Below are 25,890 nucleotides of genomic sequence, written 5' to 3' on the forward strand. Positions count from 1 at the left end.
TACTATTTTCTTAAGGGATCGTTATGCAGCAACAACTTTCTTCTTTCTCTGATTTTATTTATGATAGATAGTACAATTAATAAAGTGTTCTATTTCTGGATGTCGTTTATTTTTGACGTCTAGTTCAATTTTAGTCACTTTTAGGTTGACGGTAATCGGTGCCTTTTCCTAGAAAGGGGTTTGTTAAAGTTGTTCGAATTGGGGCGTTAGTTAGAAAACTCATCTGGTTCTATATGCAATTTCTGTGAATTCTATTTGTGTTTTTTTTTGTGCAGCTGTGATGACATTTGGTTCACTGTCTTTCTGAAGCGATAAACATAAAATTGAACTAATTAAACATGGCAAATGTCTATTTCATATATTTCGAAAAAATAAAGTTATGTCAATGAGTAGGTACGCGGGTTATGGCAGCACTTTGAGATATAGACAGAAGGCAACAGGATGATAGTACTGGCAGCTAACAAATAGATTTTCAAAAATCAAAAAAAAATCAAACTTAGCGCTGAAAAAAAAAACAGAATTCGAAGGAACTTTTCCCAGTTCCATCTCACTGTATCAAATGAATTTATAAATACAGCACCAATTTTAATGGTTATTTTGACTAATTTGCGCGCTTACATCTAAGGAAAATTACAAAAATATTAAACATATCAAACTACTTTTCCTTTCTTTTCTTGTAGAATGATTTTGGGAGTTATTAGCAGAAGACCCGAACAGTATATTAGAAATTACTGTAAATGGAAGTCTTTAATACAAAGATTGCAATCAAGCATTCAACATACAGGTTGCGTAATAGTTGATAGTGTACCCAAGGAATAATGGTTATCATTCTGAAATCAACTAGAGCCTGATGATGTTCCCTTCCTGAACTTTGACAGCGGGATCTGTTAAACATCTATAAAAAGCTACTTGTATCCTCAAGCAGAACCTACCGTCGCCGCTCAAAGTACACAAGCTCACGACAAATCGAGCATGGTGTATTAAGGAGGTGCTGCTCAAACAGCGTCTGTATTGGCATTTGACAACTGAATATAAAATGACCCGGAAGCTATAGCTAAGATGGCAGCTTCACCATGGCGGACCTTAGGACCAACATGGTCCGTTGGCCAAATTTTGAAGAACACAAACTACCGTTGGGGCAGGTGTTGGTATACGACAAAGAGGAATAATTCTAGCCTGGATCGAGTGATTATTGCTATTCAGGAAATCCACCGGACTACCCCCACCGTAATGGACAGGACTTTTGGTGGTAGATACAAGGGGATCAGTACAAAAGGCCGAATCACAAAAGGCCGAACCACAGAAGGCCGAATCACAAAAGGCCGAAAATGTTCTAGCATACCACAAAAGGCCGAAAACTCAGAAGGCCGAACCACGAAGGGCCGAAAACCCAGAAGGCCGAACCACGAAAGGCCGAATGATACAAAAGGCCGAATCTCAAAAGGCCGAATAACACAAAAGGCCGAATCATTACAAAAGTTTCAATCTTTCAATTAAGAGAACTTGGAATATTCACAAATTTACGTTTACTTTTATTATGCTGCCCGTGTTTTGCAACTACTAGCAGCAATCTAATCAATCTTATTCAGTTGAGGTATTTAACGTCAGTTCAACGTCGAAGTTCAATCTTTCAATTGAAAGAAGTTGTATGACGGTGTTTACAGAGTCAATTTGATTCCTTATATATTGCATAATAGATCAATCTTCATTGCAGTAATGAAAGCATGAACATACGTATAAATATTATCACTTTAAAGTAACGGAGTAATCCAAGAGCTCTCTTTTTTCTTCCTTTGCTGACGTAGTAATCATTATCAGTAGTATTGGGAAAAGTTAAATTCCCAAATCTAATGCAAGAGCCCGAGTTAAATTCCACCGAGTTCATGGCTCAGAGAATCGAATTGCCGATTTGCATCAATGTAGGAGTTGTGCGCTTCAAGATGCATGGTTGTGCATTGTGCTAATGATGCGCACTACTCATGATCTAATTGCGACATCAGAAGCTAAACAAAATAGACTTTTTCAATTATTATGCTTTTGACCAAAAGCTGTATAACTTGCAGTAACGCGGTGTTCCTCAATGCATATCATTTTTTCCCAATTTGAGAGAAACTTACATCACAAGACTTCACTGAGAAATCACAAAATAATCCGAATATTCTAAATTATATTAAGTATTTGAAAAAAAAGTCTGAATAAAATCGGCAAACCAACAAAGTGGACCGGAGCGAGTGCGCGCGCTCCGGTCCACTTTGTTGGTCTGCCGATTATATTCGGCATTTTGTGGTTTCGCCCTTTTGTGATTCGGCCTTTTGTGGTTTCGGCCTTTTGTGATTCGGCCTTATGTGATTTCGGCCTTTTTTGCTTTCGGCCTTTTGAAATTCGGCCATTCGTGATTCGGCCTTTTGTGATTCGGCCTTTCGTAGTAGACCCGAAGAAAAAGTGAAAATTTTATTCAATACTAGTCGACCCGGCAGACGTTGTCCTGCATAGTAGGCGAAAATGGGTCTTGCGAACTGCCCATACGAAATTGTCATACGATTCTTTATTTTAGTTTTTCACGATTTACTCAACTTCACTAATGATTCTCGACCGAGGAAATATCATATAAACCCGTCGGAAACTATGGTGAATGTTTCTGCTGAAGGAATGATGGAAATCTATCCAGCCGTTTTCGAGTTATGCGGATACGAACACAGACCATTTCATTTTTATAATATAGACTAGTTGACCCGGCAGACGTTGTCCTGCATAGTAGGCGAGAATGTGCATTCCGAACTGCCCTTGCAAAGTTCGCATAGGAATCACAATTTTAGTTATTCACGGTTTGCTCAACTTTACTCGTAATTTTCCCATTAGGAAATATCATATAAACCCGTCGGAAACTATAACGAATGTTTCTGCTGAAGAAATGAAAAAAATCCATCCAGCCGTTTTCGAGTTATGCGGATACGAACACAGACCATTTCATTTTTATATATAAGATTACAATTACATAGCCTACTATAGTCGCAGCTTACTACTCTTTAATATTCCTCCTTGCTGGCCTTGGGCAAACCCATGGCGCTTCGATCACGCTCAAGTTTGATTCTCTGTAATGGTTTTGTAAGACAATGGGCAACCAAATCTTCTGTTTTCACATATACATAACCACTTGTTGATCTTCTGTCGTCGAGATCGGAAGCCCAATCTGCTTCAGAATAGCCCACAAGCTTTGAGTCACCGGTGGCAGAATATTGTAATGGGATATCTTTTGTTCCTTTCAGGTAACGGAAAAGATGTTTCACAGCCTCCCAATGCTTTGGTCAAAAGATATTTTAGTTACTAGAAAAAGATTGTCGCTGTCGTCGCTGTCCAGAACATCTTTTGCTGGCGAGGATAGGGGATCTAAATGTCAAGGAAGGAAAAATACATACGATTTGACAGTTAGGTACCACACATGTTTCGGACAGAAGAAGGAAACCGAAGCGACAATCTTTATCTGGTAACTAAAATATCTTTTCTTTGGTCCATCACAATTGTTGAAGCGGCTAAGGATGTTTACAGTGAAAAGAATATCTGTACGCGTACTGTGCCAAATACACTAAGCACCCGACAGCTTCCTAGTACGGATTTTTTTCATCCGCTCAGCCTCTTCTACTGACTGCGGCGACAAGTCTTTTGAAAGCTTTTCAGCAATGTTCATTGAAGTGGAAACAGCTTTTGCTTCGTGCATGCCAAATTTCCGCAGGATGGAATCGATGTATGCTTCCTGGTTCAACGATATAGTACTTTCGTTATGGGTGCTACGGATGCTAAAGCAACTGGTTGCAGAACCTAAATCCTTCACCAGAAATGTACTACGCAACTTGGCCTTCAATTCGTTCTTCAGAGCATCATTGTTGGAGAAAATTAGCACGTCATCAACGTATACCGCAACAAATAAAATCTTTCGTTTGATCCAGTACATGCGAGGACACTTCGATCACGAAGCGTGACTTGTAGCGGTCAATGTTACCACTAGCGTCGTGCTTCGTCTTGTAGACCCATTTGCATTTGATGGCCGCTCTACTTTTCGGTAGCTCCGTCAAGTTCCATGTTTCATTGTTGATCAGCGCTTCGTATTCCTCTCTTCCATCTTCCAGCGTTCGGAGTCATTTCTGGAAAATGCCTCCTGGTTTGACACTGGATCGACATTGTTGCTCCTAGCATCTGCACGAGATTCGGATCCTGTCATTCCGCTGAATTCGCCCTGGTCAAGTGTGCTCGCGATCGGGTTGTCGAGAATAGCATCTTGGGTGGTTCTCTGTGGAGGATTTTTATGCGGCAGACCTTTTTTGTTGTTAATTTAAAGTCATCATACTTGCCTGGTAGCGTGAGCTCCAGACCACTGCGCCTCAACACCTGAGACCGAGGTGGATTTGAAGATAGTTGCGGTGGGAGCACGTTAGTCACTGTGATCACGGAATCGGTTGATAAGTTACTGTCACTGTTACTGTCTTCATTTACATCAGTTGCTTCACAGTCGGTGAAAAAATCGTCATCTTCCTCCGGCTCGTCATGTTGTGGTAGCGTTGGGGCTTCTTCTTGAGACAATGGAACGGTTTCTTCGATGTCAAGCTCCACTAGCGCGTGACGTCATGAAATGTCATGCAATATAACGTTACTTCCCAACTTTTGATGATATTTCTGGATTTGGTGTCATAGTGCCTGTTTACCCCTTGGTGACTTCATCGAAACTAGTCAGGATACATTGGGATTTGGGATCCCACTTTCCGAGCAGCACAAGTCAGACAAAAATAATTCCAGCAACCTAAATATGACTGAATCTGGTCACATAAAAGTTGCAGTGATCCATGTGGAACATGTGCGCTGCTAGGGTTCCTTCGTTTTTGTGTTGGTACAAATGCTATTGCTTTGGTTCCAAAAATTCTCCCATGGGACATATTCGGCTTTCCACCACACCAGGCCTCTTCAGGAGTAGTATTATACCCTTGAGTTGGTGACCGATTTGACAAATATACCGCCGTTAAAACTACTTCCACCCAGAAAACTTTTGGTAGCCCTGCTTTGGGGTAGTCAGGTTTCTCTACTAGCTTACGATTACGTTTTGCTTCTTTTGTAACCAGCGCCGAATCCACAAATGGAAACTGAACCTCTGAAGCAGCTTCGTCTCGATAGCATCTCCTGTAATTGGCGTATCTGAGTTCTCGAGGGCCATGATCATGGAACGATACTCGTCAGGAAGCCAACCCAACGTCCGAAATCGCAAATCCGCAAATCGGAAGTCCAATTGATGTGCCGTCATCATGATTTGATTCACATAATCGGCCATGAACTCACACGATGACAGCTCCGTCTTGATCAATTTATGCAGCAGCCCGACTCGCCTAGTCAGGCCCGTGTCCTCGATAGCTTGCTCCAACTTTGACCAAACTTCGTTAGCTGTGCCTGCTTCCCGGATATGGATGTAAGTTACAGAATGATAGAATGATTTTTGCCCGCGCTTTTCTATCTTTTCCAGCATCTACAGCTTCGCGGGTACCGTCTGCTTGTAGGGCGTGATTACCAGTTGATGCCACTTCTCATACTTAATAGAAAAGCTTGAAAAAATCTTCGAGAACTTTTAGAATCTTCTATAGAACGTTCGTGCATAGGCGCATAACCTATTGAGAGTGCGCAAGAAGAACGACTTGTTCGATTGACATTTGAAGAAAAAGTGAAAAGTTTATTCAATATTACAATTACATAACCTATTACTATAGTCGCAGCTTATTACTCTTTAATTAAAACATCTACCAATCCGCGACTGTCGACGTTCTTGAAGACTCTGCAATGGTCGTGATTAGACTCCAGTGGCTGTTCCCCCTATCCCCAAAGGAAACTCCCAAATCTACAAGGCAAACTACAACGGATTCTTGAAAAACTATTATCATTATCGATCATTTAGTAATTTGCGTTCGATCATTTAGTAATTTGTTAATAAATCATTCCAAAAGCTGAATTTCAAAACGTGGTGTATGGTGGACTTCTAATGCGGAGGTTTTTCTACAACTTTGCCTAATGGTTCGTAACATTCCTGATCTACGTCAATCCGGCTCTGAACACGGTGCTATGAGGCACCGGAGTCAACCCTTGCATGGACCTCACTGTTTACAAAGGCACCCATGGGATCACAAAAGGCGACTATCTACAACAGGTAGAGATAACGGCCCGGAGGGGGGGACCCTTTTAACATGGAAACGAATGCAAAAAACAAAGAAGGAGCAGGCGGAGCGGAGGCGGAGCAAAAAGTGGGAAGCTGCAGCGATCTCCAGTGATGTCGCAGGCAGCAGTAGCGAGTACCAGTAGTACGGCCAAGACTGCTAAGAACCAGGCACGCCAACCCAAAAATCGGAAAGTAGTGCTTGTCAGGAGGAGCTACAACTTGGGGGGTCCAAGGTGCGGAAGCGAGTCAACGAGCTTTATGACTTCGTGAAGAACAAGCACAATGTTCATACGAAGATCAAGCCTCTAGTGACGAGCATCAATGGAAAAGCGAGGAAAGGACTCGCCTGGCGAGCAGGAAGTCACGAAAAAGCAGCGAAGCGTGCAACACTTTGCCAGCGTGCTGAATAAACGCGTCAAGGATGGTGACCAGCAGACCTTGGAAAGCCAGCGGGAGAAGAAGAAGAAGAAGCAGAAGGAGAATGTGGAAAAGGGAAGGAACAGAAGAAAAAAGAAAAACCTCGTTCTCCTCGGGAGAGAATTAAAGGTGATGCCCTGATCGTAGAAGCGAGCGATGAAACGTCGTACGCAGCGATCCTGAAGAAGGTGAGTGAGGACCCGGAGCTTGGATGACTTGGGTGGTGAGAACTAGCCCAAAAAAAAAGGGAATTTGGCTGCGGCAACTGTCATAATTGTTGCTTTGAAAAAGAGACACAAAACATTGTAGAAAAATAATAACAAAATTAATGATGATCAAAATCATGAGAATGAATTTAAAATAATATTTTTTCAGGATTTTTTTTTCCAAAGTACTTTTATGGAAATGAGGTGCGCTTTCGATTTCATGGTGAAAGCTAATTCAAAATTTAGATTGAAAACCACGCGCCCGCAAAATATAATAGTTCTTGGCAATAAATTTAAAATGATGTCGTAAATTTTCACTTAATCCATTAAAATTCCACCCAAATATTCAAATCAATAGCCAAAACGTATTTTTTGCGACGAAAACACCGTTTAATCATGAATTTCAGTAGTAAATTCCACCGGCTTGAAATTGCGTCTCCTTTTTCAATATGGCCATCATAGTTTTCAATTAGAAAAATGTTGCTCTCGTTAAACACCGTTATAAACTCTTTGCAATGTAAATATTATTATTGTAATTATTCATTTGATCACATTACGACCAAAAATTTTGGATTTGATCTTGTATTGAAAATAGGACTTATTACGTTCTTCGCCATAACCGTTGAGCTACTCATAAGATCAGAGGCTGCCTACACAATGGTGGAGGCGGGCAAGGTGAAAGTAAGATGGTCGGTGTGCCCGTTGAGATTTTCCCCACTAGTCATTAAACAGATGGAGCGATGCTTTAAATGCATGGCGTTTGACCACCAGGCGCGAAACTGCAAAGGCCCGGACAGATCCGGTCTATGTTGGAAATGTGTTGAAGAAGGACACGATGCTAGGGACTGCACGAAGCAACCAAGATGCCTGCTCTACAAACCGAAGGACGGAAACGACCATATGACGGGTGGCTTCCGATGCCCTGTATACAAGAAGGCGATGGCGGGCTAATCCAGTTAAATCTCAATCATTGCGACGCCGCACAGCAACTAATGTGTAACGTAGCAATTATTGCTGAACCGTATCGGATCCTTTCCGTCAACGGCAACTGGGTGGCGGATTCATCGGGGATTGCGACTATCCAAGTGATGGGCAAATTCTCTATTCAAAAAGTGGTAGACAGGTCGAAGGTTTCGTTATCTCCCAAATCAACGGAATCTTCGGGTGTAGCTGCTACGCACTTCCAAGATGGACTTTGGAACAGTATAACCGGATGCTGGACTCACTCACGGAGAAGCTGATCGGCCGAAAACCGGTAATCATCGGAGGCGACTTCAACGCTTTGGTAGTGGAGTGGGGAGGCAGACTGACTAACCCCAGAGGTTACAGTTTGCTGGAGTCGTTGGCAAAGCTGGACGTCAGGCGGTCCAACGAACGTACCGTTAGTACCGACGTCACGTTCTGCAGTCCATCGCTGATGAGGAACATGAACTGGAGAGTTAGTGAGGACTATACACATAGTGATCACCAGGCGATCCGGTATAGTGTTGGAACACGAATGCCAACGGTACGCCGAGAGATTAGGAATAGCGAGCGAAAATAGAAGACGAAGGACTTCGACAAGGATCTTTTTTATCGAAGCACTCCGAGCAGACAGCACATCTCGATGCAGATGAGCTGACCGAAATTCTTGCGAGGGCATGCGAAGCGACAATACCAAGGAGACTGGAATCAAGGAAAAGCTGGCGGCTAAATTACTGGTTGAACGAAACTCTTGTTAGTCTTCATGCTGCGTGTATCAGAGCCAGAAGACGCTTTCAGAGAGCAAGGTCGGAAACAGTCAGAGAGGAGCGTAAGATAATCTTCCGTGAAGCTAGATCGGCCTTCAAACGGGGACTAAAGTCAGCCAATTCAACTGCTTTAAGGAGTTGTGCCGGAAAGCTGACGCTGATCCTTGGAGCAACGCTTATCGGGTCGTAAAAGCGAGGATCAAGGGTCCAGCGACGCCAGCGGAAATTTGTCCGGACAAGCTGAAGATCATCGTTGCCGGTCTCTTCCCGCAGCATGATTCTACGATGTGGCCGCCTACACCGTGCGTAGATGAAGACGGAGTAACCATTGCAGGTATGCAAGTCTCCAACGACGAGCTGTCATTAGTGGCGAAAGGTTTGAAGATGAAGAAAGCTCCGGGTCCGGATGGAATTCCAAACGTGGCTCTAAAAACTGCGACACTGCTGCAGAAATGCCTAGCAGATGGTAACTTTCCGGATATGTGGAAGATCCAGAAACTAGTGCTGCTGTCGAAACCAAGGAAACCGCCGGGGAATCCATCATCGTATAGGTCCATATGCCTGCTGGATACACTGGGGAAGTTTCTGGAAAGGATTATCCTTAATCGGCTAACGCAGTTCACGAAGGGCGAGACCGGCTTATCGGAAAAGCAGTTCGGATTCCTAAAAGGTAGATCGACATGCCAGCAGTGTTGTCCTACACTCTGTGCAAAAAAAAACATCTGTGCATCTAAACGATTTTATAATCTTAACTAAGTAAGAACAACTAATAGAAGGATATTTCAACTTACTGAGAGTGTAAAGTGTATTTTCAGTGCGCGCGTTCCTGTGGCTCTAGCGTGCATTTTTTACAGTTTGACATGACTTTCAGCCAATTCAAATATTCTTCTGTTGGTTGCACTTACTTAGTTAAGATTATAAAATTGTTTAGATGGAGTAAAATCAAAGAAAAGATTTTTTTGCACATAGTTTAGAACAACACTGCCTGCCGGTAGTGGGTTCCAAACCCTCAGCTTGAAACAACAACATCATCACACTCCAAACTCCCTCACAGCCACTCAGACATATAATACTAGCACTCCAATGGAACATCAACGGGTTTCACAACAACCTGTGTGACTTAGGGCTACTGGTTTCTAGCCTGGATCGAGTGGTTATTGCTCTCCAGGAAATCCACGTACTATCCGCACCGTAAAAGAAAACAACGTTCTTAAAGAAATTCGCGGTCCTGAAGCAATGATAGATGCCGACTTTCCAAATGTCGTGATTAAGCTCCAATGGCTCTTCCCAATTGTAACGTTCTACGTTTTTTACCGTTTTAAATTTACGTAAATTACCGTAGCTTCAGACGTTTTCATCTTTTTGAGCAGAATCAAGTGTAAATAAGTTTTTGAAAATAGTTTTTACGTGTCGTTTATTTTAGTTGAATTTAATATTTGTAGCTTTTGTCATTTTTTTCCTTTTAAGTAAAATAATGTTCATATTCAAATTAAATTCGCGTACGCGTCAACGAGAAATAAGCAATTCGTCGACATGGTTTGTGTCTCAACTAAATGTTGTGATGTTTGAGTACTATGATGACAGCCATATTCAATATGGCAAGGACACTTTGTAATGTTCAATGTAGTAAAGTTAGCTCGATGTCTACGAAGACGCAAACTCTATGTCGCCATTTGAAATTTAAATTGGCGCAATTGCTAAATAATGGGTTAATTGTTGCAGAAGGTTTCTTGTTCAAGAACAAACTCAAACTCGTTCATTTCGCTTCCATAACGGCTGGCATTTAGAAGTTTTGCGAGTTTTGAGAATTTTTATTAAAGAGTTTGAGTAAAGTTCAGTTTGTCGAGGTAATTAAAGTGATTGGAGTGATTTTGTACGTGATTGTAATTAGTTTTTTCGTTTGTTCTATAGATTTTATTCTGTTGTCGGTGTAGCCGATTCTCGCAAATTTCTAATTTTAATAGTGAAGTGTACCAAAAAAGGTAATTTTTGTCGAACTACTCGTTATCTGTTTAATGTTAATTAATGTTTCGCGTTGGACTTCCGCATTTTTTTGGTACGGTGAAGTGAAGTGAAAAGTGAACCGTTGACCGCCAATCAATCGACGGTGGTTCAAAACGTTCCAAACCCTACGGAACGTTTGGAGAGCTCGGCGCGTGGGATACGTCGCCAATTGCGTACCACAGTGCCGGATTGGAACCGAAGGCGAGGGTTCATTTCATCACGGCCGGAAAAAGCGAAGCCGTGTGGAGGTACGTTGGTCCTTGTCCGGAGGGGAAAATCAACCCGGGAAGCGCGACATACTTCGACGCAGCTCTCACGAGAAAATCGGAGGCCTTCCGTCCAGCCGCCATCCACTTCGCAACTTTAGTTCAGCCATACTTGCACGGGCTCATCAGCTGCGCACCATCCTGCAGCTAGGCGATTCTTCTGTCGCCGCCATCGTCAAGGACAGCTTCGCCGCCATCGCCACGAACAGGTTCGACGCCATCGTTCCGAACCGGTTCGCCGCCATCGCGCCGGCGAAACCCAGCAAGTCGACGAAGAAGAAAACCTGCGCAGGTATGTGACTAGTGTGTAGACATGGCCATGATCTAGATAAACATTTCCATTTCCGTACCAATTCCAAATATGAGTTCAACCCGAAACAAATAAATCCCACGAATTTTTGAGTAAGAATATCGAGTAGTTTTTTAGTTGGAGTAATCGCTGAGAGATCATTCCGTTCGCTTTTCCGTTCCGTTCCGTTGTCTACTTTGATCATTCGCTTTGCATAATTTCTGCCGGGATTTGTTGGCGGGTTGGAAGAGTTTGAGAGTTCGAGTAACGTAACTTGGGAGGTGGCCAAGTTGGAGAAGCACTTGGTGCAAAGCAATATTTTAAGTTTCAGCCAGCGACCGTTCGAGTGACCCCTAAAGGAGAGAAGTCGAGAATTAGTCGGGCAAAGCAACTCGACCGGTGATCTTCCGGATCCCGGAAGTGGCGCTTAAGCCACCGGTTATTAACAAACCTCGAGCTGAAGCTACGAACGGTTACACAATGACTGACGTGTCCATCTTCTTACCGGCGGGTAACGTTGTGTGTATTGAAAACATGGTTTCGGAAATTCAGGGAGATAAATGTCCAGCTAACTACTGCGCCAACGGTCAATTTGAAAAAATACGCATGGGCAGTCGATGAAAGCGCCATGCGCACCAGATTGAGTAGCAAAATTTGGTGGCTGACTGAGTGAGAGATCGACAGATCGGAAACGGAATGGGAAAAAAGATTTTGGCTTTGGGCTTCAAGGCGGGAAGGGGCTCGTCGTTGCAGAGGGGTAGTAGATTTTTGAAAGCCAAACTGGTATCAACGGTGAATAAACGCGAGAGAAGCCAAGTGGCCATAGTGTACAATGTGTGCGAATTCCAAGGCACAAGCACAAGGCACAAGAGCCTGAAGTTGTCCATTTCGACCAAGACTACGTTCCGAGTCCTTCAGCTTAAGGGCCGATGCCCACGTAGTGTTTTTTCAAGCTGCGTGCACGCCGCGTCCACGCTAGGTACCCAGCATCAAATGTAGTCGTGCGCACGTTTACTCCATTTGATGCTGGGTACCTTGCGTGAACGCGGCGTGCACGCAGCGTAAAAAACCGCTACGTGGACATCGACCCTAAGCTAGAGCCGAAAAAGTGAGTCCCGACGTGCTGCGAGAACCCGCCAACACTTGTTGTAGAAGCCGTATCAATCTTGGTCGTTCAGAAGCCTAATAGAAGCGACCACCGGAGACACCATCGTCGTCAGCCGTCATACGCCGCTATCGCCGTCATCCGATATTCGCCGTCATCCGATATTCGCCGCCATCGTTCCCCGTCTAAACGCCATTTTTCAAGCCGAGTACATAACAGCTTCTGAGTCGACTCCCCGCCATCTTCTACCAAGCCAAGCCACTACTCGCCATCTTTGAAGCCTACTTCCCGGCAATCGTTGGCTACTTCATCATCGGAGTGAGTCCTATTTCCGATACCCGCCCATCTTTCATCGAAGCTACAAGCCGCAACCTCCACACCTAACAACCTAACCTAACCAATGACGTGCATACCAACCGTTTCTTCTGCCGCCATCACCGATAAGGCAATAAATCATTTAAACGTGAATAGCGCTTTTATGTAAAGATCCCGAAATCCGAAAACTTTCCCTCGTCGCACGCCCTGAGACCCGCAACCAAGTAAGGTCTTTCGCACCCACCCCGGAGGCAGCCGTTGGCTCTAGACCAGCAGCCTGGGATTTGATGCCGGTTCCAACAACGCCCGAGGCAATCTGGTTTTCAACGCGGTATCCGACGAAGAAGGTTCTCCCTTCATCCGACGAGGAATAATGGAATCAGCCATCGACAACACGCTAGTCTCGATCTCCGTAATTGGTAGATTGCTCTGTTCCACGGACGAGGACCCAAGAGGCAGTGACCACGCTCCGATCCTGGTGGCGCTAGACAGTAAACCCATCGAAATCTCGAAAATACCATGATAAATTTACAATCGTGCGGATTGGGACACCAACAGGTGGCTGAGATGGAACTGGATTCCACCAATATCCGCATCTTCACTAAACAGCAAATCCTTTAAAAATGCCGTGAATATCAGATCATCTGTTTTTCGACTTCAAGGCAGAATACGACAGTATAAACTGCATAGCGCTATAGAAAATCATGTACGAGAACAGCTTTTCTGGGAAGCTTACAAGACTGAATAACTAAATAGTAATGAAGGATGGTGTTGAAAATTTTATGAAGATTTCGGGTGTACATTTTTCAACAGACTGAATGTCAATTTGTTTGTTTCGCAAATACTATGGACGAAGTCGGTCGAACAAAATTTCCCAAACCAAAAATGATGACATCATGAATGGAAATTAAGAAAACGAGACCTTATGTTTAATAAAGCAACTGATCTGACAGAAACAAACATGCGATAAAAAAAGGATAATTCTTCAAGCAGCGGTCAAAATAACAAAACAAAAAGAAACGCAAAACTCATCTGTGATTGGTACGAATTTTGTTTGCCGTTGTTACTACATTAGTTTTCTGCTGTCTCCCGTTAGCACTATCTCAACTCGATACGTATGTTTCAGATTGTATTCTTTTCCTGTGCAATCGTTGCAGTACTGATATTTAGCTGTATGAACTGTTTCTCCTCGGTTTGTTGCCCGCCGGAGTCTACTTAAAACCACTAACAAGAAACGCGAAACCCGCACAAAAATTGTGTAATTGTAGACAACTAAATAAACAACAATAATAATTATTAATTTAAAAGTAAAAATAGATAATAGAACAAAGAAGAAGAAATGAAAGGAGGGGTGAAACAGATGGGAGAAAGGAAGTTTAGTAGTAGTAATAGCAGTAGACAGTAGCATTGCAAAAGTGCGCTCGGTAAAACATAGCTACTTTGAATCACAATTTTTATTCTTAATCCGAAATTTGGGCGAAAACTGCACACCGCGAGGATAATTAGTGTTTGCCACGAGAGTGTTGGTTGGTTGAATTATTATTGTTGTCTTCATAAGAAAGGAATCAGCATTCGCTCAAATTTTTCGTCGGTTTGAAGGAATTTATCGGAAGGGGGAAAATTTGATTTTCCTCCGTTTGCTATGAGGGTATTTGTTTTTCTACTGGTTTTTTTTTCTCACTAGCTAAAATTATAAGCATGATGCCGTTCCAACAACGATACTCTGGTAGTTTGCATTTTATAAGTTTTCTTTTATACGGTTTTCAAGGAAAGATATTCGCGTTTCACTGTCTCACTTTCCCTTACTTAATAACTAAATGTAGTTTTACTAAACACAACATAAATTATATAGTCAACCCTACTTTTGTTTCTACTGAAGGGGGTATTTCAAATCAGTGATTTGTTCGAACGAATAACAAAAGAACTGGAAGTCGCTTCACGCTCTTCAACACAGTTGGATGGTTGTTTGTTCTTCAAATATTGTAGTGCTTTCACCCTAGCATTTGTTGCTTTGCTGTCAATTTTTTTTGGATAATTTCGATTGGTTTTTGTCTTATTTGACTGTTTTTAGTGTTTCATTTCAACTCTTTAAGAATTAGTACTTTGTTGTGGATTCATTTTATGGTTTCTTTTTTTTTTTGTCTGCATTTTTCATCTCTTCGTTTTTTTTTTGTTAGGGGATAAATCACATTTTGGTCAGAGATTGGTTTGAAGCTGCAAGGCTCCGCAGCACGCAGCCCCGCCCAGCAGGAAAATGGTACCGGCCCCGGCGCCAACACTAGCCGTCCAACGTATCCACTATGCCGTTGTCTGGGTGTTGGAGGTCTGCTGGGTGCTGCCACCGCCACCGTAGCCGACGCCGCATCCGATCACACCGACGCTTCCGGTACTGCTGCCGCTTCCGCCACCGCCACCCGGACCGCACGTCTGCATCATTTGTTCTTTATTACTACTAGAAACATTATGACTATTATTTACACTGCCCGATTCTAACGGTTGTTTACAGATTGGCTGCGCCGTCGCATCGCCATCTATGAGCGAGTGCATCGTCGCGACGCCACTATCACTACTGCTGCTATTATTGTTCTCCACACAGGGACCGCCCAAGCCCGTGGCCACCGATGCCGACGCGCACGCACTGGCCGTCGTCGCGGTGGACGTTGCCGACACCGAACCGCTGTCCCCGCTGTTGTTGCTGGGCGCCGCTGGCTGCTGTTGGTTGCTGCTGGTGCTGCTGCTTCCGGTACTGCTACCGGTGGCGGACGAAGGTACTGGATCGTCGGTTAAACGTAAAGCGATTTCTAGATCACGTAAAACTTCGGTTTCTTTGGGTTCTATTAGATTGAAACGCCTAAAAGTAGATAGAAATGTGTTAATGCGTAAATCACTTCTGATGGAAAGGACAAAATTTCAAAGAAAGGTCGCAATCAGAAAGGTGCATTGGAAACTGACGTTCAAGTTCTGCTGATTAAGCGTCATCGATGGACGTTTCTTTTTGTATTAGTTGGTTCCCCTCGCATTTAAAAATAAAAGTGTGTCGATTCGATTCGCATTTCTGAGCACATAAGAGCGTGTCGGCCAAGGAAATATTTGTTCAAATTACAAGGATAGATAAATGAATCGAATGCGAATACGAATATTATGAAGAAATGCAGATATAGCTCCGCTTGGACTAAACATAAAACATATGAAGAAAAAACAGTCGACTGTTTTGAATTCTTTAAAATTTTAGAACATCAGTCTGGATTTCTGTACGCTAAAGGAAAATTCATTTCTAATTTTGAAACCCTTTGTGCAGTGTCCAGATTTGCCGTTTTCCAAATGTCGATTTTTTTTTGGCTAAAATCCAACTGAATCAATCAAATAAGGCCGGAACAAATATTATTTTTTTCTTCAGTTACCACCCCCCTCGAATTTTTGTGGCTGTATTTTATTATTTGAGGGAGGAATTTAAAATTTGATTGGAAAAATAAATAAAATCTTGAACTCTCCCAGAAAATTCTTTAAGAAAACTGATGAGTTTTACCGGCCTAATATTAAAGGCTCCAACAACGAAATCAACGTTTTAAAGGGTTTTTTTTTTAACGGCCTTGTAATTCAGCTGGCGGATGTGAAACACTAGTGCTTTCCAATGAGCAGCTCGAAGTAGCTTGAAGTCGTTCCCCTCCTGCTCGTTCTTTTTTGTCAACAAATGGACATGAGATTGATGAGAATAACTTCGAGCTGCTCATTGGACATCATTACTATCTTTGTATTGTACTTTTAAAGCTTTTCAAAATAGTACGCTGCCAGCCAGCTTTTAAGTTTGTTGAAAGTTTGTTCTTTATGAAGGCATGGAAAACTGAATCCTTTCACTAGCTATGAGTAGAATCTGCGACAAATTCCACCATAACATTTTTTTTTCAACGAAATACTGCCATTTAACCGGTTCCAGCAAACACCCTTTTGAAAACGATTTGATTTTTTTTACCAAAGAAGGTTTTTGTTGGAGTACCACCCTATTCGCCTTTTCTTCACGGCTGTCACCCGACAGCCAACTGACAGTTGACAATCAACCGGATGCACGTCACGTCATGTAGCGAGGCTACAACAACAGAACACGCCGGTTGCACATTTTAATATGTTCTTTAATTAATGTAGTTATGAGTACCAAATAAAGTTAATTGTTGTTATGTTATCTCTCTCGACTATCCTCACATCGTAACAAAGCGGCGACGAGTCGGTAAAAAGTCGTGCCGTTTTTTTTTCTCGTTAAAAAAAAACAAATCGTGTCAAAACAATCGCGTCGCGAGTGTCGTTTTCATCGTGCCTGAACCTACATCCGAAGCAGCAAGTTCGACTAGGGATCAGCCGTTTAAGGAAACTATCCTACAACTGCTCAGCAATCAACACTCGTTGATGACCCGGATGGCAGAACAAATGGCAAGCATTCAGGGAACATCCAGAATACCAGTCGGAACGAACTAATTCTGGATTCCCTAGCGAGCAATATCACGGAATTCGCTTACGATTTGGAAAGGGATCCTCTTTCGACGCCTGGTTCTCCAGATATGCGGACCTCTTCGAGAAGGATGCTTCCAAATTAGACGACGACGCAAAAGTACGACTGCTGCTTCGTAAACTCAATCCTGCCGCACATGAAAGGTACACTTCATTCATTCTTCCAAAGCTTTCAAAGGAGTTTTCCTTCGAGGAAACGGTTGCCAAATTAAAAACCATTTTTGGTAGTCCGGTTTCAACTTTCCATCGTCGATATCAGTGTCTGCAGACGGCGAAAGACGAAAACGAAGATTTTATCTCCTACTCCTGCAAAGTCAACCGAGCTTGTGTTGACTTCAAGCTGCAGGAGCTCAAAGAAGACCAATTCAAGTGCCTTATTTTCGTGTGTGGTTTACGCTCACCCAAGGATGCTGACATACGAATGCGCCTGCTTTCGAAGATCAACGAAACGCAGGATATCACCCTGGAAAAAGTAGTGGAGGAGTGCAAAAGTTTGATAAACTTGAAGAAAGACACCGTTCTTATCGGTAGTCAATCTTCCCCCACCGCCGGAGCTGCTGCAACACATGCTGTTCGAGCGAATTCTCCTAATGGCAACCGCCATAAGAAAGAAAAGTTTGGTGGCAAGAAATCCGACACGCCTAAAACACCGTGTTGGTCATGCGGCGGCATGCATTTTTCCAGTCAGTGCACTTTCAAGAACCATAGGTGCCATGAATGTGGTCGGACCGGCCATAAGGACGGCTACTGTTCCTGTTTCGCATCCAAATCTGGCTCCAGAAGGAAGCAGCAAAATAATAAGAAGTACGCATCAAAGATTGTGACAGTCAAGAATGTTAATCGCAGCCGGCGATATGTGGAGACGGCTATCAACGGAGTTCCAGTTGAACTGCAGCTGGACTCGGGCTCAGACATAACCATCATTTCGAAACAAAATTGGATCAATGTTGGAGCACCTCAAACATCTCCACCGAACTGCAAAGTTCAAACAGCTTCCGGACAAAAGTTGGGTATCGCAGCCATGTTTCGAGCATCGTATACCATCAACGGAACTCAAAAGGAAGGTAATTGTTACGTGTGTTCAGCTGACTTTTCCCTAAATGTTTTAGGCTCAGACCTCATGGATGAGTTTGGGCTCTGGGACGTTCCATTCTCATCGTTTTGTATGCTGGTCAACAGTCCACAACCAGATCAGCAGGTGCTCGAACTGAAAGAGAAGTTTCCCGACGTGTTTACCAACCGTATGGGACTTTGCACAAAAACACAAGTGCATCTCACACTCAAGCCGGACGCTCAGCCGATATTCAAACCCAAGCGGCCAGTATCGTACAACATGGAGGCCATCGTTGAGGACGAGTTGAAGCGACTGGAAGACTCAGGCATCATCACACCGGTAACCTATGCAGATTGGGCGGCTCCAATTGTTGTGGTCCGCAAACCGGATCGATCCGTTCGCATTTGTGCGGATTTTTCCACCGGATTGAACAACGCCCTTGAATCTAACAGCTACCCATTACCACTTCCGGAGGACATTTTCAATCGAATGGCGCAATGCACAGTATTCAGCCATATCGACCTATCAGATGCATATTTGCAAGTTGAGGTCGATGAGGAAAGCAAAAAAATGCTTACAATCAACACCCACAAGGGTCTCTCCTGCTTCAACCGTCTGTCTCCCGGTGTTAAGACTGCACCTGGAGCGTTCCAGCAGATTATGGATGCCATGCTGAGCGGTATCCCAGGTACATGCCCATATCTCGACGATATTTTGATCGGCGGTCGGAATGCCGAAGAACACAAGCGGAATTTGTACCTTGTCCTACAGCGTTTGCAAGAATATGGCTTCACGGTAAAGCTTGAAAAGTGTCGTTTTTTCATGCACCAGGTGAAGTATTTGGGCCAACTTCTGGATTCTGAAGGTACACGTCCTGACCCAAATAAGGTGAAGGCAATTATAAACATGCCTCCGCCTCACGATGTCTCGACACTCCGATTGTATTTAGGTGCGATAAATTATTATGGAAGGTACATTCGAGAAATGCGTACACTTCGCCAACCGCTTCATGAACTGCTAAAAGAGAGTTCCACCTTCCGTTGGTCGGATGCCTGCCAACGCTCTTTTGATCGCTTCAAGGAAATCCTCCAATCACCGCTTATGTTGACGCACTACAATCCTCGCCTTGAAATTGTTGTATCAGCAGATGCGTCGAACGTGGGCATTGGTGCCCGCATTGCTCATCGATTTCCAGACGGACAAGAGAAAGCCATTTATCATGCATCCCGAAGCCTAACACCAGCCGAATCCCGCTACAGTCAAATAGAAAAGGAAGCTCTGGGGTTGGTGTATGCGGTCACGAAGTTTCATCGGATGATCTACGGAAGGCACTTTGTTCTTCAGACCGACCACAAACCACTATTAGCGATTTTCGGGTCAAAGCGTGGTATACCTCTATACACAGCGAATCGCCTTCAAAGGTGGGCTCTCACAATGCTTCTATATGACTTCCGTATAGAGTACATATCAACAGATCACTTCGGCCACGCTGACATCCTCTCTCGTCTAATAAATTCACACGTTAAGCCAGACGAGGACTTCATTATTGCGTCCATTGAAGTCGAAACAGTCATCTGTAACATTGTTTGTCAATCAATCGAACAACTCCGGTATCATATAAAATGATTGCCGCTGAGACCAGTCAGGATCGGACGCTGCAAAATGTTATTAAGTTTGTGCAAAACGGATGGCCAAAGACGCAAAATCTCTCTCCGGAACTCCGGAGGCTCATCAGTTCTTTCTGCGTCGAGAATCGCTCTACTGTGCTCGAGATGTACTAATGTACAGTGACCGAATTGTGGTACCGAAAACATTGCAGCAGAAGGTCATCCAGCAACTCCATAGAGGACATCCTGGAATTGATCGTATGCGGTCATTAGCACGCAGTTATGTTTATTGGCCCAACATCGATGAGCAAATCACCGATCTTGTACGCGCTTGCCAGCAATGTGCCGCGGTTGCGAAATCCGATCCCAAAACTAAGCTCCAATCGTGGCCAATTCCCGAAAAACCATGGCAGAGAGTACACGCGGATTTTGCGGGCCCTCTAAACGACACGTACTTCCTGATTGTTGTTGATTCTTTCTCTAAATGGCCGGAAGTGATTCCAACCAAACGTATTACCACCGCCGCAACGATTGCTAGCCTTCGGAAAATTTTCGGTAGATTTGGAATGCCGGAAGTTTTAGTGACCGATAACGGAGCGCAACCAACAAGTGACGCTTTTGAAGGATTCTGTGAGGCAAATGGGATCATGCACCTCAAAACAGCACCGTTTCATCCTCAAAGCAATGGACAGGCGGAGCGCTTTGTTGACACGTTTAAGAGAACCGTTAAGAAAATCCAAGCGGGAGGGAAAGACTTAGATGAAGCACTCGACATTTTCCTCTCCTGCTACCGATCAACACCCTGTAGGAGTGCACCTGGTGGAAAATCACCTGCTGAAATCCTGATCGGTCGTCCGATGCGTATATCTTTGGAGCTTCTTCGACCACCGAGCAACTTTTCCAAAGCAACAAACAGCAACCAAGATCGCCAGTTCAACAAGAAACATGGTGCAAAAGACAAGACCTTCGAAGTGCAAGACAATGTGTATGCCCAAGTACACCATGGCAACAACTGGACCTGGTGCAAAGGTGAAATCGTAGAATGTATAGGCAGAGTTATGTACAACGTATGGCTTCCAGAGCAGCAACGTCTTATCCGCTCACACAGTAACCAACTGCGGAAACGTTACAATGACGACAACGTAGCATCAAGTCAAGCTGAACCAAATATTCCGTTGGACCTCTTGTTAGGAGCTTGGGGTCTAAACCAATCGAATGGTTCCACTGCCGCAGCTGCAATAGAACGTCCACCAGCTGAACCAGAAGGTTTCTCGGAAATGCAACGGGAATTTCTGCAGGAGCTTTTTGAGCCAACGAATCAACAACGTCGAGTACGAGTTCCGACTAGACCAGCCGACCCTAATGAAGCGCTCCTGCGTCGCTCATCGAGACAGCGATATGCACCTATCCGCTACGAACCGTATCAACTCTACTAAAAGGGGAGGTGTTGGAGTACCACCCTATTCGCCTTTTTTTCACGGCTGTCACCCGACAGCCAACTGACAGTTGACAATCAACCGGATGCACGTCACGACATGTAGCGAGGCTACAACAACAGAACACGCCGGTTGCACATTTTAATATGTTCTTTAATTAATGTAGTTATGAGTACCAAATAAAGTTAATTGTTGTTATGTTATCTCTCTCGACTATCCTCGCATCGTAACAGTTTTAATGAAAGATTCTTTGCGACCCCTTTTGCCCTTACTTACCTATGCAGCGCGGTCAGATGGGCGAAGGTGAGATTGAGGTGGGCGTGCAGCCCGAGCAGTGCCACCTCGCGGAAGTGCGCCGCGTACAGGTGCGCGATCACATGGAACAGTAAACGTAAAATTTTTCTAGCAATACTCTCGAACGAACTAGGAAACTCATTGGCATATTTGGTGGGGAATATCGACTCGTCGCTGACGGTTTTCTGCGTAAAGGTCATCACGTAGTCGATGTACTGGGGCGCCGCGACGCGCGTCTTCTTGCCCTTCTCGTCGAACCATAGGTACATTCTGAAAGTAAAAAGAGACAGAGGGGAAACGGAACATTATTTGAATGCGACAAGCATGGTGCCAAATTGTTATGGTTGTACGTGAACAAACAACGGACGATTATCATACGAGGATGAGACTTGAGAGCAATCCTAATTGTTATTAACGATTACGATCAGAAACTCATACCTAACGAATAAAGTGCTGTTCAGTATGCAAGGATTAAAATGTCGTTCAATAATTTTAGCCATTTGCATGCAAATTATAGGAAACATACGAACATGTCTTGCAGATATTTGTCGTTTGTTGAGAAAGAACATAAACATACAGTATGAGAGCGGCTCTTTTAGAATCTTAATACATAACTATGCAGAGCAAATAACAAAACGCCACCAATTGGAAAAAAACTGTATCCCCAGAAAGCAATGATTTTCATTTCAGAAGGCTTAATATAAGTATAAGAATACAAAAATCTTTTCTGGTGACTTCCTATGAAGCTTTGATAGGGTGACGCCTCCGCCGCTGTTTTTTTACTGCTCACAAAGTTCTCGGAGGTAGTGACACTTTGTATATGCTTAACGCAATATGCAATATGCTTAACGTGACCACTTGCACGTTCTGCTGTGGCGGTAAAAAGACATCCTTGACTGTCCTCAAATATCGTTGTCCCGACAGTTTGGTTTCCATCGAAATCTGCAAGCTAATACTACAGCAGAACAGCTGCTTACAAGTCACCGTAATCATGTAATATTTTCCGCAGTCCTGGCCCTAGCTGACCAAACAAATTGGTCCTCTCCAATAGTAAAAAAACCGTATCCAGTTGTTGATTGTCCAATACCCTTATCACCTATTCAGTCCCAGTCCCACATTCTCGATCCAGCGGACATTAACTCTGCTGCAGAAACTTTTTCTCACATCATGGTGTACATCATCGATAGGCATGTCCCAAAAAAGTCCGTTCGATCTGACTCTCGGATCCCGTAGATGACGAATGCTCTCCGGTCACTGAGGTGCGAGAAAGCTGCATTCAGAAGTTACACGAAACACCGTACTTTGCTACTCAAATTCCACTATGTCAGACTCAACTAAGAGTATAAGCATTGGCGTAACTAACGAAAAATTCTAGGGGGGGCTAATTTTTGACGTAGGATTACGTCCTTTGCGAAGATAGGGAGGTAATTCTGCATATTCAAATTTGAGACCTGCACGGGGGCCATCCACAAAGTACGTCACGCTCTTAGGAGGGAGGGGGGTTCCGAGCAGCGTGACAATTCATCCAAACATTCTAGAGGTTTAATACAAAAAGTGTGACGAAGGGGAGAGGGGGGGTGAAAATCGCCGATTTTTGCGTGACGTACTTTATGGATCTTCCCACGAAAAGTACCAATTTTCAAGATTTTGGTACCAATCGATCGATGAACTCTTTAAGATTTTCCCCAACTATTTAAAACAATGTATTAGAATGCGCTGGCAGTCGCCGAAAATAGCAGTACTCAAGAGAAATATCCACGTAATGCTCAGACTATCGTTTCGCTTCTATCAGTGATTATAAAAGCGCTTTGTGGAAAGAAAATTTGTTCTTTTTAGGCGCCGTTTGCGTTATCGGGATATAAGTGGCGGTGCTGAAGTTTTATTCTTAGCGTGGTGGCGGAAAATCATCAACGGCCGTCGGACAGCAGCAGCAGTGAATTTTTAACGCAACGTTCGGATTAACGTTTGATTGAGTGATTCGATAGACGCATTGTGGATAGAAAATCGACTCTTTTCAGGACCGGCATTTTATGAAAAGAAAGGATTGATAGCAAACAATGGCGTCGGTTGCATTCCCGCGGTACTGAAGGGAGTTTCTGTCAGTATCAGAATCACAAACGCTCGTCGGAGAGCAACGCTGCAGAACCGTTGGCGTCAGTAGCAATCAAATGATATTCTCTTTCAAAATTTAGATTTTATTTCTGTTTGTACACTGACCCCACAATCATGGGTCACACACTAATATGAGTCATTTCCATCTGGGTGCTGCGGATAGAGCCGTTTTTCTGCGCTCAAGCTAGCAGAGGGATATTTTGAAATCACTCCCATAAACAAAATTATTTTGCAGATACTTGGCTGTCAAAAATTTCCCGCTCTTCGAATTTCTCTTTCCCCGCTGCATGAGGGCACACAAATGCGCTAGACTCTACATGACTTTACGATTGTTTACATACATTCATGCTCTAATCAGCTGCTGAATCTCGTGAAATTTCGTAACGAGTGCTTTTTAGTTGCATTCCCACTAATTTTCCACTCGAAATATAATGTGAGAATATTTGTTACAAAGAATACAAAACTCAAACAAAGTTTATTTTTATTTTTTTCCAAAATAATAACAATACTTCTCAATATTAGATCAGAAACGAACATAACCACAATCTTCAATGTTTGGCTCCGGCACAATAGAAAATTTTGGCTTCAGTTTGACAACCAAATCGATTCTATCCGCAGCACCCAGATTTCCATTTATTCAACATGCAAAATTGAGTGACTAATTATTGTTACAAAGTGACCCATATATGTTGGGTCAGTGTAATTGGAAAGGAAAATTAATGAAAACAAATCGGTTTTTCTCAGATACACTAGAGAAGGTAGAGCCGAGACGAACATACATCAAAGTGCAAATCATAATCACTTGGCGACGCTGCCGACGATGATATATAATATATCTTTCAAAATTCTGATTTTGCCTGTGATTGGAAAGGCGCATTGTCGGTTCGTCTCAGAACCATCATTTCACAGGAGGTTGAGTGTGAGTGACGAGTTTTCTGTCATCAGATTCCTGAAAAACTTTATGCGACTAGAAAGGCATATGAGCTTACCCAACAAGTATTGGAAGCTGATAAAGAGCTTATTTCGCCACAATTTGGCTTGTTCAGCTTAAAAACTAGCTTATTCAACTTAAATTGTTTGTTGGGTAGTAAAACGCCTGTGGAGTTTTATCCATCCGAAAGAATTCCAATTTATTTCTCATTTAAATTGTTGTTACCTCTTCTTGAAAACTCAAGATTTTGCCTTTCAGGAATCTTTTTATTGATTTTCTGGAAATAGCTTTTTCGGAAGGATTTTTTTTTTTTTTTTTTTTTTTATATCTTTATTAAAGAGGCTTGCAGCCCTAGGCTAAAGTTTCGGAAGGATTCTTTTGATAATTCTTTCAGAGCCATGCATCTTTAAGAGCTATGAACTATGAATTGAATATACTCACAAAACTCTGTAAAAACTTAAAAATATTTAAAGATTAAATACTTGCTGAGAAAACCAATTTTAAATCAAGATTTTTTAGAAATATGCCGATAAGCTAAGTATCCTGTGTTCCTTAAACACATTTTTTGCTGTGTCAATATTAAGACCATACAGAGAGTTCAGTATACCACTAGAACTTTCTTTATCCAATAAAATTTTTAGAAATTGTGTTTGTTTTCTTAGTCTGTTGCTTCTATTATTTATTCAATCAGCATTGCATCAGCATGGAACCACTGTTCCTCCTCCAATTTCCTAAAATAATGATATCTAGCGCTGGAGATTCAAGGGAGCGTACTATTGTTCGTATTTAACATTCATATCGTAAGATATAACAAGTGTTTGAAGTTCGAAAATTTAATAAAATAGATTCAATGTTTCGTAGAGAGAGATATGAATGAAAAGAACTCATTCCTGGCAGTTACGCCTATATATGATCAGAGAGCTAGATAAGTACAATATTCATGCAAAGTGGCCAAAATTCTAGGGGGGGCTAATTTAGTTCTAGGTGGGGCTATAGCCCCCCCTAGCCCCCCTGTAGTTACGCCAATGAGTATAAGCGAATCAGTCGTTACGCAAAGAGGGATATGTGACCACCGCTGCCAGCAACATTATTTGCATTATAAACATTATAAACCGCTCCCATTAGCGAATCAATAGCTCGGTGATATCGAGGGAATGTCGAAGCCATCTCAAAAACGAAGTCTAAGCTTAAGACTTCATCTAAGCCTGGTCCTGACGGTGTTCCATCGATGATTCTCAAAAAGAATATTACCTGTCTGCTTGAACCCCTTCTCCTGTTATTCTATAACTCTCTATCCAGCGGCACATTCCCATCTTGCTGGAAGACTACAGATATGTTTCCTGTCTACAAAAAGAGGAGCAAGCGTGATGTGAACAACTATCGGTGTATCACATCGCTTGGTGCAAGAGCGAAGCTTTTTGAACTGGTTGTCATGGC

General features: G+C 43.1%; 1 protein-coding gene across 10 annotated transcripts in view; it reads right to left on the reverse strand.

Moving 5' to 3' along the window:
- Positions 1-13,547: 13,547 nt before the first annotated feature.
- Positions 13,548-25,890, reverse strand: part of LOC134225541 (MOB kinase activator-like 2) — a 539,900-nt gene continuing 527,557 nt past the window's right edge. For all 10 annotated transcript variants that reach the window (XM_062705719.1, XM_062705718.1, XM_062705709.1 and 7 more), the window contains 2 exons: positions 21,393-21,680; positions 13,548-15,370 (listed from right to left, as the gene is read on the reverse strand). In XM_062705719.1, the coding sequence (XP_062561703.1) occupies positions 14,818-15,370; positions 21,393-21,680 (841 nt within the window). In that variant the 3' untranslated portion in view covers positions 13,548-14,817. The remainder of the gene's footprint in view (positions 15,371-21,392; positions 21,681-25,890) is intronic.

The sequence above is a fragment of the Armigeres subalbatus genome, chromosome 3 (assembly GCF_024139115.2).
Source record: "Armigeres subalbatus isolate Guangzhou_Male chromosome 3, GZ_Asu_2, whole genome shotgun sequence".
NCBI lineage: Eukaryota > Metazoa > Arthropoda > Insecta > Diptera > Culicidae > Armigeres > Armigeres subalbatus.